General features: G+C 38.8%; 1 protein-coding gene across 3 annotated transcripts; it reads left to right on the top strand.

Annotated features, from left to right (window-relative positions):
• The first annotated feature begins 3,065 nt into the window (after nt 1-3,065).
• Nucleotides 3,066-9,936, top strand: LOC117487050. Of its 3 annotated transcripts, none has more exons than XM_034135712.1 (21): nt 3,066-3,129; nt 3,215-3,273; nt 3,348-3,434; nt 3,516-3,637; nt 3,762-3,905; nt 4,038-4,115; nt 4,194-4,361; nt 4,652-4,754; nt 5,689-5,909; nt 6,315-6,471; nt 6,555-6,766; nt 6,848-6,962; nt 7,038-7,297; nt 7,402-7,516; nt 7,593-7,762; nt 7,842-7,936; nt 8,438-8,568; nt 8,993-9,182; nt 9,330-9,471; nt 9,583-9,679; nt 9,830-9,936. In XM_034135712.1, exons 1-21 carry the CDS (start codon nt 3,107-3,109, stop codon nt 9,904-9,906), a joined length of 2,766 nt encoding a protein of 921 aa, XP_033991603.1. In that variant the 5' UTR covers nt 3,066-3,106; the 3' UTR covers nt 9,907-9,936. The 3 variants fall into 3 exon arrangements, with proteins under 3 accessions (XP_033991603.1, XP_033991604.1, XP_033991605.1); XM_034135713.1 differs by having other exon boundaries at nt 7,053-7,297; XM_034135714.1 differs by having other exon boundaries at nt 7,068-7,297.
• The last annotated feature ends 4,479 nt before the right edge of the window (nt 9,937-14,415 follow it).

The raw sequence follows: 14,415 nt of genomic DNA on the forward strand, positions 1-14,415 counted from the left end.
TTCTTTCACTATTTGCATTCCCACATTATTCACCAAGTCAGCCCATGCTTTAATATAGATATTATGGATATTGTTATAATTCCTGCTGTCTTTTGTGAAATTCTAATTATTTGTAATTGTTCTGTTCCACAGATGCTGTAGTAAACCACCATCCAGGGACCAAGACTGTCCTTCACTGCAAACATCGCTGCTACAACACGCTGCTGGAGATACACCCTTTACAACATCAGGAGGATACGTCCGCACCTGACCCAGGAAGTGACGCAGGTTCTGGCCCAGGCTCTCGTCATCTCACGCCTAGACTACTGCAACTCCCTCCTGGCTGGTCTACCTGCATGTGCCATCCGACCTCTCCAGCTCATCCAGAATGCAGTGGCTCGTCTGGTCTTCAACCTTCCAAAATGTTCCCACACCACGCCGCTCCTCCGCTCACTTCAGTGGCTTCCAGTAACTGCTAGAATCCACTTCAAAACAATGGTACTTGCATACCATGCTGCGAATGGATCTGGCCCTTCCTACATCCAGGACATGGTTAAACTGTACACCCCAGCACGTGCACTTCGCTCTGCATCAGCCAAACGGCTCGCTGCACCCTCACTGCGAGGGGGACCCAATTTCCTATCAGCAAAAACACGTCGGGTTTGTTATCCTGGCTCCAAAATGGTGGAATGAGCTCCCCATTGAAATCAGCAGATAGCTTGCACATCTTCCGGCGCAGACTGAAAACTCATCTCTTTCGACTCCACTTCGAGCGATAGAATTACTAACAAAGAACTGCTAACAGAGCACTTATATACTAATAAAGGACTGGCTTATCTAAAGCCAGTTGAGTAGCACTTGAAATGTTTTGGCTCTATGAAACCTGATGTACTTATATGATTCTGTTTTCTTCAAGTTTGTATCTTCCTGGTCGAATGTACTTATTGTAAGTCGCTTTGGATAAAAGCGTCAGCTAAATGCAATGTAATGTAATGTAATGTAATGTAATGTAAAAGACATCAGATATAAGAAAATCCATTAACACAAGAATTTGTGAGTTAAGGCACCAGGTGAAGCGAAAAAACAAGATGGACGATTAAATAGGGTACAAGACTGTTTTTTTGGCCCTGTTCTGGACCTTATTTTAATGAGTGATCAGCTCATGTTTAAAGTTGTCACCAGGTGAAACAAAAAACAAGATTGTTAAATAGGATAACAGACTGCTCTTTTTGGCCCTGTTTGAAATAACAATGCATCATTTATTAACTATACCTATACAAATATGTAATACATTTTCCCTTCATTATGTAATAACACCTCCTTTTGTAATAATTTGCCCATTATGTGGTAAACAAGTGCAATGCAATTATGTAATACATGTCGCCACATTTTGAAATATATTATTACATATTGCAGTGGTTATTACAAAATGAGTTGCAAACAATAACATTACAACTGTTTATTTATTTATTCAACCATGAATCATCCTTACTCATAATTTAAAAATATTTCAGTAGAATATCTTTCATTGGCCAAAACTAGATCAAGTGTTACCATATTCATTAGCCAACATGCATATCAACATCAATTTTGGGATATATTTACAGTTTGGTTATGGTTACATAATGAATATTACAGTTTTTTAAAAGGGCAACTCACGCATTTTGTAATAACCATTGCAAAATGTAATCATTTATTACAAAATGCAGGGAAATGTATTTTATATTGCGTTCAGGCTGTTGATTACAGAATGCAGCAGATTATTACAAAATGTGGGTTTTATTACATAATTACGTGGAAATTGTCTTGAGTCATTACATAATGTGTTGTTTATAGGCCTTTTCTTTTATTCTTTCCTTGTCCTTATTTTAATGAGTATTTTGATAACTGTTACACATTGATAGAAAAAAACGAATTAAAGATTTTTTTTTATCAGAACATGCATTTCTCCTCATTGTGAACATATATTGCACTCATGTTTGGAATATATGGTACATACATGGTCTTTTATAAATCTGAATATATAGTGCATACATGTCCCCATACAATTGTGAATATATATTACATATATGTTCCCATATAAATCTGTATATATAGTACATACATGTCCCCATATAATTGTGAATATATAATACATACATGTCTCCATATACATCTGAATATAGAGTACATACATGTCCCCATATAAATGTTAATATATAGTAAATGTATGTTCACATATATACAGAACCAATATATTATATATATTTACATATATTACTCAATATATGGAAAGCGGCAATTACTGATGTATTATCCCATATATTGCAATATATTTACACAATATATTATTCTATATATCAATATATTGTAATATATTAACAACATATATTATTCTATATATCTTCAATATATTTTGTAGATATGAATAAATATGTTTTTCATGTTGATTATTAATCAGTATCAGTTGGTGTAGCCAACAGCAAGATTTATTTTATTAAATCTTTTCAATTAACCAGTAAATCATAAAACAAAATAGGGGAGTTTCTTGTACACACATTCAGATATTTTACTTAAGTAAAAGTTCTTATACTACACAGTAAAAATACTCTCTCTGATACAAGTATATATGTCCTGCATTAGAAACGTTACTTAAGTAAAAGTAAGTGAGTATATCAGCAACATGTATAGTATTTAAACATAAAAGTGTATGCAAAGAAAAAAAGAAACATACCAAATATATAAAATTGTTCAAAACAAATAAGTAAATTAACTTAATGTTCATGCCAAATACTTACTAATCTCTAAACTGGGTAGCTGATTAACAGATTTAGCTGTTCTCAGTTATTTTTAACTTCATCTGACTGCTTTGGCCATGCTTCAGTATTATTGCTTCAGCTTCTTTTTTAATGAAAGATATTTCTATACTTCTCCCCTGCTCAGTCAGCCATTCTGCTTCCCTCAATGCCCTAAATGTTGGGATTCCCTTCAGACTTTACACACAGGCCTGCTCAATCAGCTCATTATGCAGTAATGTGCTCCACCTGTGTGTGGTTATATCTGCTGAGCAGGACCCTCCCTCATCCTCAACAAATTCATTTAAAAAGTGCAAAAACCAGGGACCTTCACCAGTCTCCCAACTCTTGCCATGGGTTGTTTAGCTGGATTGGGGTTTGTAGTTTTGTTTTTTATGTATATATTTTAAATTAAGGTTTATTTTTCTTTATGTATTTAAAATGTATTCAATTTTTTTCAGGTGGTTCATTCTCCTTGTAGCAGTTGTTAACATTGAGGCACAAAATAAGCACCCAATAAGTATGTTTTTGTCCTTTTGTGATATTTTTCAACACACTTGTGTGCTGCTATCTAATATAAATCTTTAATCCGAGAAATCAACTCTAAATGCCTTGGAAACTTGCTGCGTGTGGATGTCAGTCGACTTGGAGGAAGTTTTCTTGAAGTGTCCGCTGTCATAAGTAAGCTGACATTTCAAATGTGTTGCTTTTTCTTAACTTAATCTCACTTTTAATTCAAACTTTTCTTGTTCGTTTCCTCAGATAACTCTTCAATCATCCTCACGCCAAGTCTATCTTCTCAGTGTGGCTTCACCATCAAGAAAGACCACCTGGGAAACGCTGTGATTTATGCCTCCGTCCAAAACTGTTTTGCTCAAAATGTGGTAAAAACGACTGAATGCTAGTTTGTGACGCAGCACCAAATAAAAATTAATTGCCACATCAAAAGCAATATTATTGCTTTTGATGTGGCAATTAATTTTGAGACTTGTTTCCATGTGTTTTTAGGATGATAAAGCATTCACAACAAAACTAGGTCTGCGGCTACAATCTGACATTGTGGTTGAAGACGAGTTTCACCTGGTGGAAGAAACTTGCTACTACTCTCCCTGGGCCTCCCGGGAAATTATCTGTAAACCCAACTACATGGAGGCAAGTGAACGCAGCAGGGCATGTTCCCGTCTATATGATTAGTGGCTTGATACCTCGTATGAGTGTCAAGGCCGGTACATTGCATGTCACTGCAGAGATTGATTATCACTTATGGAGTGGCCTCATTTCTAGGTGTCAGTGAAAAAAGCAGCTCCAAATGAATATAACCTGCCTGCATACCCCGACTCGGATCCCCGAAAAGCTGCTGAGGTAAGATTGGCTCATTTTGCCTTTTTTTCTTTTCTTATTCTAGAAACATCTTGTAATGTCTTGATATTTGCCTCACAGCAGCCCATGGACGCAAGCTTCAGAATCAACACAGTGGTGTTCTTCACTCCTGAGGAGAGGGTCATGCAGGTGGACGAAGCCCAGATAAATGGTTATGGGATCTCAAGCACTTCTACCAGGCTGGTGCTGCGAAGCCCAAATCCTTCACGTGAAACATACATCAAGGATGTAAGTGGACTGCAGTTCACTGAGATTCAAACAACTCTCACTTGATATCTTTCCCCTCAGGCAGACTTGTTAAATCACTTGCAGCCCATTAGGTACTTGCTTACACTTACAGCCGTAGATCAAATAATGTAATCAGACTGCCTTTCAAATGCATTACTTTGTCTGGAATCCAGTTGGCACTCTTAAATCAGTGAGTTCTTATTTATAACCCCCCATATTTTTACGAGGGAAATTATTATGTTACCACAGTATGCATTTACATCCACATGTTGTGTAATCTCCCCCCGCAGGTAGCAGGTGTGCCGATGACTGTGCTCAGCACCTCGATTATATTTGAGAAGACGAAGCTGACGACTCAACTTTATGCAGGAGCCGCTTGTCCTCAAGCTCAGGGTAATGTAAAGAGACTCACTGATGTCATGTCTTCTAGTTTTTTTCACTTGGATTTTGGGGCACTTATTACTGTCAGGAATTTAAAAAACACATCTGCCAGTATTATTTCTGATTCCAGCATTTTTTTAAATATCAAACTTTTCTAAAAATGGAGCCAGAAATATCTTCCCCACCAGAATTTCTATCTAGGAAGAAGTGCTTTATTTTTTTTAATGACACTTTAAGGATGTGTTACTGTATGTGGCTGTAAAACTGCTACATTCATAATTTGAATTCTCCTTTTTCAGATTGTTTAAATAAAATACAAATGATTAAACATTTGTTCAGTCAAAATGTTTTGAGGATTTCACTATTTCCGAAATGTTAGCCCTTTTCAGCGTTCAGTTATTATGCTCCAAATATCTGGAACAAACTCCCAGAAACCTGCAGGTCCACTGCAACTCTTACTACTTTTAAATCCATGCTGAAGACTTATCTTTTTGCCGCTGCTTTTAATTGAAACTGAGCGGTTGTGTTTCGTTTTTGGTTCATCAACATTTGGGGCTAGTAACCCCAGGGAATCAGTGTCTGGGGACTTTGTCCTGCCTGATTTTCTCTGTATGCTGCTCGGGACGTATGTGCCATACAAGCGTACACAGCTCATGTTCGGAGAAACCTTAAAGAAAGGCATCATTAAAATTGAACTTCTGTGTGAACTATTCATATCTTAAACTGCACTGTAACTTTTTATTCATGCATTTTTTCTTTTAATGTTACTTTTCTTTTTAATGACTGTTTTTAAATGCCTTTGTCTGAATGTCTGTCTTTTTTGTAAAGCACCTTGAATTGCCTTGTGTTGAAAGGTGCTATATAAACTTGCCTTGCCTTTTCCTTAAATCTTTCCATGTTAGACCTTTCTTTAAGTGCTGTATTTATTTACTTTTTTGGTGTACAGGTGGGGTTTTCTTTACTGAAACCTCAATCCGCTGGTTCCTGCCGAGGCGCATTGACCCTCTGATTTGCCCGAAACACTTCAGACTGTTGGAGGTGAACATGGGCGTCGATGGGAGGAAGCTCGAACCTACAGAGATTTCGGCCAGAAACTACTCCCTGACTCTCGATGACCTTTACGTCATTGTTGAAATCCCTATTGGGGCTGCTGGTTGCCAGATCAAGGTTAGATAAAACAATTGAGTCCATACATTGACGAGGTTGTTTTAGTCATGCATGCAGCTATGCAAAAAAACCATCTAAAATACTACAAAAGGGCAAAATGTAGATGTTTATATTTCTTGGATCTAAAGAATTTCTCACAACAGTGGAGAAATCAGCGTAGTTAAATGGTACATTCAAGTCATTATAGACTTTAGAGACACAGTTTAACAAGCAATCACACTTTGTTGTTTCATGGAAGATAACACTACTGAAATCCTGTTGGTATGTACAAAACAGATCGTGTGAGTATGTTTGACTGTTGCAACATCTAGTGCTTCATTGCCAGACAAATTTCCCTTTTTCTTTAAATCTGTAGATGATGATGTTATTCAGGAAAGGCCTTACTCAGGATGTTTGTTTATGCAGAGTCATGCCCAGGATGGTCAGTACTTCACTTCTTATATGATTGAGCTGATGCTCGAGTTGCTCTGGACTGAAGACGACACTAATGAGGACACGAGATACAAAGTCTTCCTCCCCGTTGAGACCCCCCTGCAGCTTCAACCTCCACAAGTCATTGACGGTGAGTCATATTATCTTGGTACTCATGCTACTTTTTTTACATAAATTGCAACCTGCCATAATTTCTTCATTTTTGACCTACAGCCACTGTTCCCAAGGAGATGATGTTTAAGGCGTTGATTGGGCCGGTGGGCTTTGATGTAATGCTAAAGAACATCAGCTCCCCCTCTGAGGTTTTGTCCTTGGCCGACTGCATTGCCAGAGGCTTTAAAGTCTTTGACCAAATGTCCCCTAACGGCTGCTCCAAGGTCTATACTGTTGTAGTGCCCTTCACGGACCGTGTCGTGGGAAAAAGGGTGAGCCTTACACAACGTGGGAAATTAAATGCATTTTTTATTTAATGTTGTCAGCTAATAATGATCTGTTTGTCCCGACAGAAAGAAAAGGGGGTTACAATGTACAATCTTCATCTGACCTTTGGCTTCCTGGTCCTGCCAAAGCATGCTCCATTTACTGCCACTGCTTATCTGAGAGCTAAACTGGAAGACATAGGTCCGTACCCATGGATAAGAGGAATTCCTAACAAAACGAGCACAGTTGTTTCAAAGTATTTTCCTCTCTTTTCAGCTCTTCCCTCTGTAGCTCTTCCCTCTGTAGCTCTTCCCTCTGTAGCTCCTCCCTCTGCAGCTCCTCCCTCTGTCTCAGGTAGCTGTGATGATAAGAATTTCCATGTCCTCGTGAAATACGGGACCAAAGGATTCAACTTTGAGACCTTAATGGGAAAACGAATGCTGACCGGGAGCCTGGCTCAGCAGTACGGCTTAATGGTCAACGACACACATTTCAGTTTGATTGTACCATATTCTGCAGCTGATGCTACGGTCGAGGTATGACTCTTAACCAAAGTTTTAAATGTGCAGGGATTTATCAACATTTGTCAAGATTATAGTCCTCTTTAAATCATAATGTATTGTTTCTGAAAACTTCTCAGGCTGTTGAGGAGTCATCCATCAAGAGCAGACTGGATGTGACTCTGAGATATCCGAAGACCAACACAAATATCAAAGACTTCTCCTTGACTTGCTACTTCGTCACAAAGCTGATTGGTTTGTTAAAGAGAATATGTTTTCTTATGTAGGCTTGAATCTCCAATGCATACAAATGTCTGATCGTCTTTTTCAGGGTGTTTCCCTAATGGGACCATCACGGCTCTGGCTATAACCATGGAGTCTGTTCCCAGTCTGAACCCCCGACGGCTCACCCTCAGAAACCCCGCCTGTGGCCCCACATACAGCAACGACCAGTACGCTTATTTTGTCTTCACTGCAAACTCCTGTGGGACGACCAGAAAGGTAAAGCATGCTGCTGAACAGCTTGCTGATTGCGGTAGGTTTAAAACTGAGAAATGACTTTCCATTTGTCTTTTCTTAGTTTTTGCCCAATATGATGCTGTATGAGAATGAAATCTCCATCACAGATGAACTTGAATTGAGAAAGCTGTCACAGTCGAAGGAGCCGGAGTTTGTGTGAGTATCTCGAGACTTGGAATCACCAAGCTGAAGGTTGGATGATTAATTTATTATCAAAGCTGTTGCTTGAAAAATGACATGGAAGATTAATTAACAAAAAGTGCTTCCGGTTTTCTAAATGTCAGCTTTTTAATGCTTTTTGTTTGTCTTAACATGATAAACTTCAGGTCATTGGGTTTTAGACTTTTGGTCAGAAAAGAGAAATTCTCAGCTTGGACATTATTAAAAGAAATCTGGGTTTTGCAGCCGTAAACATTCATGTTCACCATTATGTAAACTGACAGTCTGACGCCAAATTTAAAAACAAATACAGAGACTTTGTAGGCTAACCATGTGTCAAAACTTAGAACTTTAAAGACTCTTAAATGGTATTTTCCTTATCAGAATCAACTGGTACGCCATATATCCTTCTATGGTGCAATCCCAGATGTTAACGGTGCCAATTGGTAACAATTGAACAGTTCTAAGTATTCCCACTTAAGAGTTTTCTTCTTTCAGGCTTAAGGTGTTCTGTTACTATGACATCAACACAAACCAGGCTATTGGCTTCAACACCCGACCTCGCAGGAGTGAACCGTACGCTGACGATGCAAGAGGCGAGATGCAGGTTGAAATGAGAGTTGCTTTGGGTAAAGGAAGTGCTTCATGCCTTGTGTGGTTTGTTTTTGTCTCGCATGCTTGCTAAGGATTAGATTAATTTTTTTAAGTATTTGGAAACTCTCACAAAGCTAGAAACTGGGGGAAATAAGAGTTCTATCATGTCAACATGTTGAAAAAGCTTAATGCAAAGAGACAGGATAACACTTTCTATCAAAATGCAGGATTTTGGGTAACTTGGATCATATGAATCTAGTTACTGTAAGTAATTGGAATGTTTTTTTTTCATAAAGTTAAGCTTTAAACCAATGAACTGAGTTGGCACCTGGGATGTTGACTATGTACATCCAAGTTAAACTCTTCTGCATTATGCACCTTAATGTTCTGTGTACAGGCCGTTTCTATTCCTGTCTGAATCCTTAATAATTTGGGTCAACATGTTCTGCTTCACTTCAGACGACTCCTACAGTGTGTTTCAGCATGTTGAGGATGATCCCATCACAAAGTACCAACAACAGCCGCTGTATTTCGAGGTGGAACTGATGGGATCTTACAACCCTAAAGTATCTCTTGAGCTGGTGTACTGCTGGGCGACGTTGGAGGAGGACAAGATGTCCCTCCCTCGATGGGACCTCATCGTTAACGGGTAACTTGTATATATTTCTTTATTTTTTTCTTGTCCCAATGAACTGTTTGTCAAACTGAACAAAAGGGATGGTTTAAAATCATAGGGTGCTCATTTTGCAGACTTTTGGACATCTTTACCCAAATAAAATAACTTTTTCTCCCTCAGTTGTGCAAACTCAAGGGACCCGCACCCAGTGATCTTCCACTCTGTTTTGCCTAAGGGCAGAGTTCATTATCCTTCCAACTTCAAGCGGTTTGAGGTCCCGATGTTTGCCTTCGCCGGAGACAAGGATAACTTGAACCGCCAGGTACTATCAGTCATAAGAATAAATGGTCTTTTTATTTTTAGATGCTTCAGAGTTTGGAAAACAAAAGTACGCTGTCTATAACAAACCCTTAAATCTGTTCATGTCTTGTAGGTCTTTGTCCACTGTGAGGTGGTCATCTGTGATGTTAGAAATCCAGTGGATGCAGCTTGTAATGTGCAGTGTTCAAACCAGGACAACACGATGAAGGGTATGCTCTCATACATGCTGATGTCATTATCGAGTAATTTACAATAAGGTTTACACGTGTTGACTCAATTATAAAATGGGACAATGGCTTTTGAATAAAGTGGCTAAGATAGATATAGATATATATATATTTTTTTTTTTTCTCCCACAGGTCAAAAACGTGCTGTTTCAGATGACCCTGGTTTCAAACACGTGTCTTCAGGACCCATCATTATAATGAGCCCCTAAACTAAATCCTAATAAAATATTTTAAAAGAATTCACTTGTATTATTAATTGGAGTTTTTCTTTTCATCTATAGTTGCGTTTTCTATGGTTATGGGGAGGTCCAAAAATGATTCTCTGCTCCAAATCACATGTATTTATATTTAGTATTTACTGTACAGCAGCTGTGTGGTCTGCAAAGACTACAATCCCAAGTATTCATTTTAGAGGGAGTTTCTTTTACACACACCCCCCCTCCCCCCATTGAACTCCTTTATTTACTTCAGAAACAGTGACATCACTGTGTAACACTTGCGCTTCTATTGGGTAGCACTGCAACATATTGAAGTGACATCCGGCCTCTTAGCCAAAGAGGTGCTGCAGTATGAGAAAAATAAAGACCTTTCTGAACATTGAAGCATGTAAACAGGTCACAAAATACAAATTTGAATTCTGAAAACACAATAGGGCCTCTTTAAGCCACAACATGTTGGAGAGGGCACAGTGGAACACCATTGAAATTAGCGCTAAATGTAATTGTAAATTAGGAAATTAAGTTTAAAGGTCACCTATTATGCAAAATCCACTTTTTCATGTCTTGTATACATAAACATGTGTCCCCTCTGTGGAAAGAGATTCTGAACGTTTCAGGAGAAAAGATTCACTCTCTTTTTGTCCTGATCCATTTATATAAAAACCTGTCTGAAAATGAGCTGATCAGATTTTGGCCACTTTGTCATAACGTTTTTTTGGCTTGTGTAACCATTAGCCAATAACCAACCGAGGTAACACTCGCCCACCTTATCACCTGAATCTCCTCCGAGTGGCTCCTTATTTTCATCTAAAGTAACAGACAGAGAATCAGCACTTTTGAAACGGGGCTGAAACAGAGGGGTTTATGGGATGCTACAATGATCTGTTGGGTATTTTGAGCCAAACACTTCAGAGACATGTTTTGTATATATCTGAGACCTATAATGTATTTATGAAAAACAGTATAATAGGGGACCTTTAAGTTAGTAATGCACAACTGATTTTGCAATGTGCACAATGAGCTCAGTCTTTGGAAGCTACACTGTAAAAAAAGTCTGTGAAATTAACAGGGAAAAGCTGTAAAATCACGACATCAAAAAACTGTAAATAGAGAAACAATGAAGCAGTGTTTAATTAACAGTAATATTTTGTAAAGTACTGAACCAAACAACTGTTAAATTCACATTAAGAATATGTTAAAATGATATTTCATTGTATAATTTACAGATTACTGTGGTTTGAACACAGAAAAACTGTAATACATAAAACAATACAATACAGTTAACCTGTTCCACTCTGAGCCTGTTTTTCAGGTCTCAGGCTCGAAAATGACATTCCCAGAACAAATGACCATATCTTCCCTTCTAAAAGGGTTAAATTAATAATCTTTGTTCTCAAAGTAATGATAAACCTGTGAGTTGGATGTAGAAGTGTCAGAATCAATATAAATGTTTTTTATTTTAAAGAAAATTCAGATTTTACATAGTAAAAAACTGTAAATTATAGTGTCCGTCCAAAAATTATTTTTTACAGATAGTGAAAACTACCCTTGGATGATGGGTTAGTAGACTAAAAGCTTTAGGAATCCAAAGTACAACATATAAGTACCCTGTATCAAGATTGATGCAAAACAAGTGAAATTTGACCTTTTTAGAGAGATTTAGCCAAAAACTGGGCCATCTGGGGTCATTTGGGTGGATTTGACCTATCTCTGGCCCCCCTTGCTCGATTTGGTTGGTTGACATACCCTTGTGACCGTTAGAGCCAATAGAATCGAAGGGGGAGGCTCCCACCCAGACACGTTGTAAAGAAAAAATGTGGTTGCTTCGCGTGTGGAAAACGAAACCAAACTGGAGGAATGTCTCCTTCTGGAGTTTGGAAACTAAAACGCAGTTGTATTGCTTATGGATTATCAGAAATAATTTCAAAGAAGGCACAGACACATAGGATGAACCGATGGATTAACTGCAGCATCGTTTTTTTTATCGTTTTAATGCCATTGAAGACCACTTTTGACCAAGGTAAGCCATATTTACGTGTTTAGCTTCTTAGCTCCACATGTGATGATGTACGCTTTCGTTTAGAGCGTCGCGAATGTTTATCACTGAGTGTTGAGGAGGGCACCGGTAGATTCAGTGTCTCCAGGACACCAAAAAAGAGTGGTTGGTTGTGCATCTAGGATAAGTAATAAGGGAGTTAGAGTGAGTTTAGTTGCCTTAGTATGTTACGTTTTTTTCGCTTGAGGCTAATTCAGAGGCTGAGTGCTAGCAATGTGGGTTTTTTTTGAAAAAAAAAATTAAAAAGATCAGTTAGCAGAGTTTCTTCCCGTTACATGGATATAACACATTCATAGTTTTATTCAATATTAAGATTCCTTAGACGTTGTTTCCTGCAAATGACGCGTTTATCCGCCCGGTACCGGGGGGAAGGTGTGAAACAGGTTAAAATTACAACATGACAGTGTTAAAATCATGTTTTTTTATATTTTTTCATTCTTGAACATACTATAATATACATACTTCTTATTTCTATTTGTTTAATACATATATTTATTTGGAAATTGGAAATAACCCAGTAGTGAGATATTCTTGGAAATTAAATGAGAATCCATAAAACAGCTGGCGTTTGGATTCTGGGGCCGACCGTCTATTTGGAGTGGAATGCAGCCCACGGCAGACAGCCCAAACAGTAATCGAACGCGCCACTATAAGTCTACTTTTTGAGTCTCAGGTTGCGGTCGAATACTCCAAAAAAACAGCTCCTAAATTCTAACCCTATCGTCTATTCCTTGACCTCGGAGTGAAACGTCATGGGGTTAAGGGATAGTGGATAGGAGAATTCAAAAGGATTTAGGAGAAGAGACTGCGGTACTTTAGAGAATCCGACTGCACTTTCACTATCCGACGTGTTTATGATGCGCCAGCGGAGGTCATAAATGTGCGCCTGCTGCTGCTGTGGGGAAACTATGGAAACTACAGTTTTCTATACAGCGGACTACAACATGGATGTTTAAGAAGAACGAGGGACTACTGTAAACTCATCTAGAGACTCTGCACCGTGCTCTGATGCTGTTGTTTTATGCTTTATGAACGGGGACAACAGAGAAACATATTCTTCATGACCAAAGTTGGAATTGAAATAAAAAAGGAAAGTGAAACCTATGCTCGTCACCCTTTCCCTCCGGTCCACATTAATACAAATGATCCCAATACGTATGATTGTATGAAAAGATCTTAAAATCAATACAAATGTATTTATTATAAACGTTAGTCCTTAACATCTATCACTGTGTATATCACCATTCAAACATCTTTGAAAAGTTGAACAAACCCCACACAGCTCAGTAAAGACTGTGAAATGTTGACTTTATTTGATCATTTCAGTAAAAACTAACGTTCATATTTCTCTTTTTGATTATAATACTGATGAACGTTCAAACAAAGCACTTTGGCAACTTACCACATACGTTTTAAAATGCTTAATAAGCACCGTAACTTTCATGATATCATTTCTCGTTCATAATCGGTTGTTTCCGTGAACGGCCGACTTGTGTGACGGCAAATGCCGCGGCCGCAAGGCATTGTGGGGCAGCATTTTCTCCTCTCCTTTCGGTTAGGGAGGTCCAGTGGTTCCTAAGCTAAAGGAGGTTATAAAGGAAGTTTGAAACCTCCTTTCCTTTTAATTTAGAGAATTCGAATGGCACTTATCATGGCTGCCACTGAGGGACTTCCGGGTAATTTCACTCCGTTAGGAAGGTTCCTAAGCTAAATGGACTATTCGACCGCAACCTCAGTCTTGTCTTTTTTTTTAATTGGGACAGCCTTCTCTCGGCGTAAGTGACGTAAGCGGTCAACGAACGCAGCCTCCGAAGGAAACGGCCGCTGAACTGAGACACGCCTACTGAGCAGTATAGTTTGTTTCTGTTATTTCATTGGACTATTTCATTATCGCGGGAGCAGCCACTTTTTGCAGGTTAACGGTTACGGCTCAGTGTGCGCCGCGGCCAAGTCTGTCTCAAGTCTGCCTTCCACGGACCACGGAGCTGTGTGCACATGAGCGGAGGATCACATCTGTAGCACTGGTAAGCTAACCGTTTATTTTATTCAAACTTCAATTATAACACGGTGTGTTGTCAGGACAATACTAACTTCTGTTTGTGATTGAGTGCATTTTGCAGCAAAACGCTACAGATGAGGGGTTATGTTCTGCATTGCATAGAAACCCCAGTGGTTTTTCAAATGTGTTGGCGCGAACTGCAAGCAAACAACGGTGTGTTGTCAGGACAATACTAGCTTCTGTTTGTGATTGAGTGCATTTTGCAGTCATAGTTCAACCCGGTATCACGGCAAGACGTGAACATGTGACGATCTACCATGCTGGGAGACGTGAATATGTCACGGTTTCGTCCCTTCAAACGTGACAGTTACACGGTATTGTTAACATGGCCCAACCAGTGGAGAAATACCCGGAAGTGCCTAGCAAATGGTCTACCGCGCCTATT

The sequence above is a fragment of the Trematomus bernacchii genome, unplaced genomic scaffold (assembly GCF_902827165.1).
Source record: "Trematomus bernacchii unplaced genomic scaffold, fTreBer1.1, whole genome shotgun sequence".
NCBI lineage: Eukaryota > Metazoa > Chordata > Actinopteri > Perciformes > Nototheniidae > Trematomus > Trematomus bernacchii.

Bases quoted from the DNA above. Each gene is read 5' to 3' on its own strand.
- LOC117487050 (XM_034135712.1), top strand. From the start codon at position 3,107: ATGGGTTGTTTAGCTGGATTGGG. The intron at 3,130-3,214 runs GTTTGTAGTTTT...AATTTTTTTCAG, and splicing joins GGTTGTTTAGCTGGATTGGG to GTGGTTCATTCTCCTTGTAG. The intron at 3,906-4,037 runs GCAAGTGAACGC...CCTCATTTCTAG, and splicing joins GTAAACCCAACTACATGGAG to GTGTCAGTGAAAAAAGCAGC.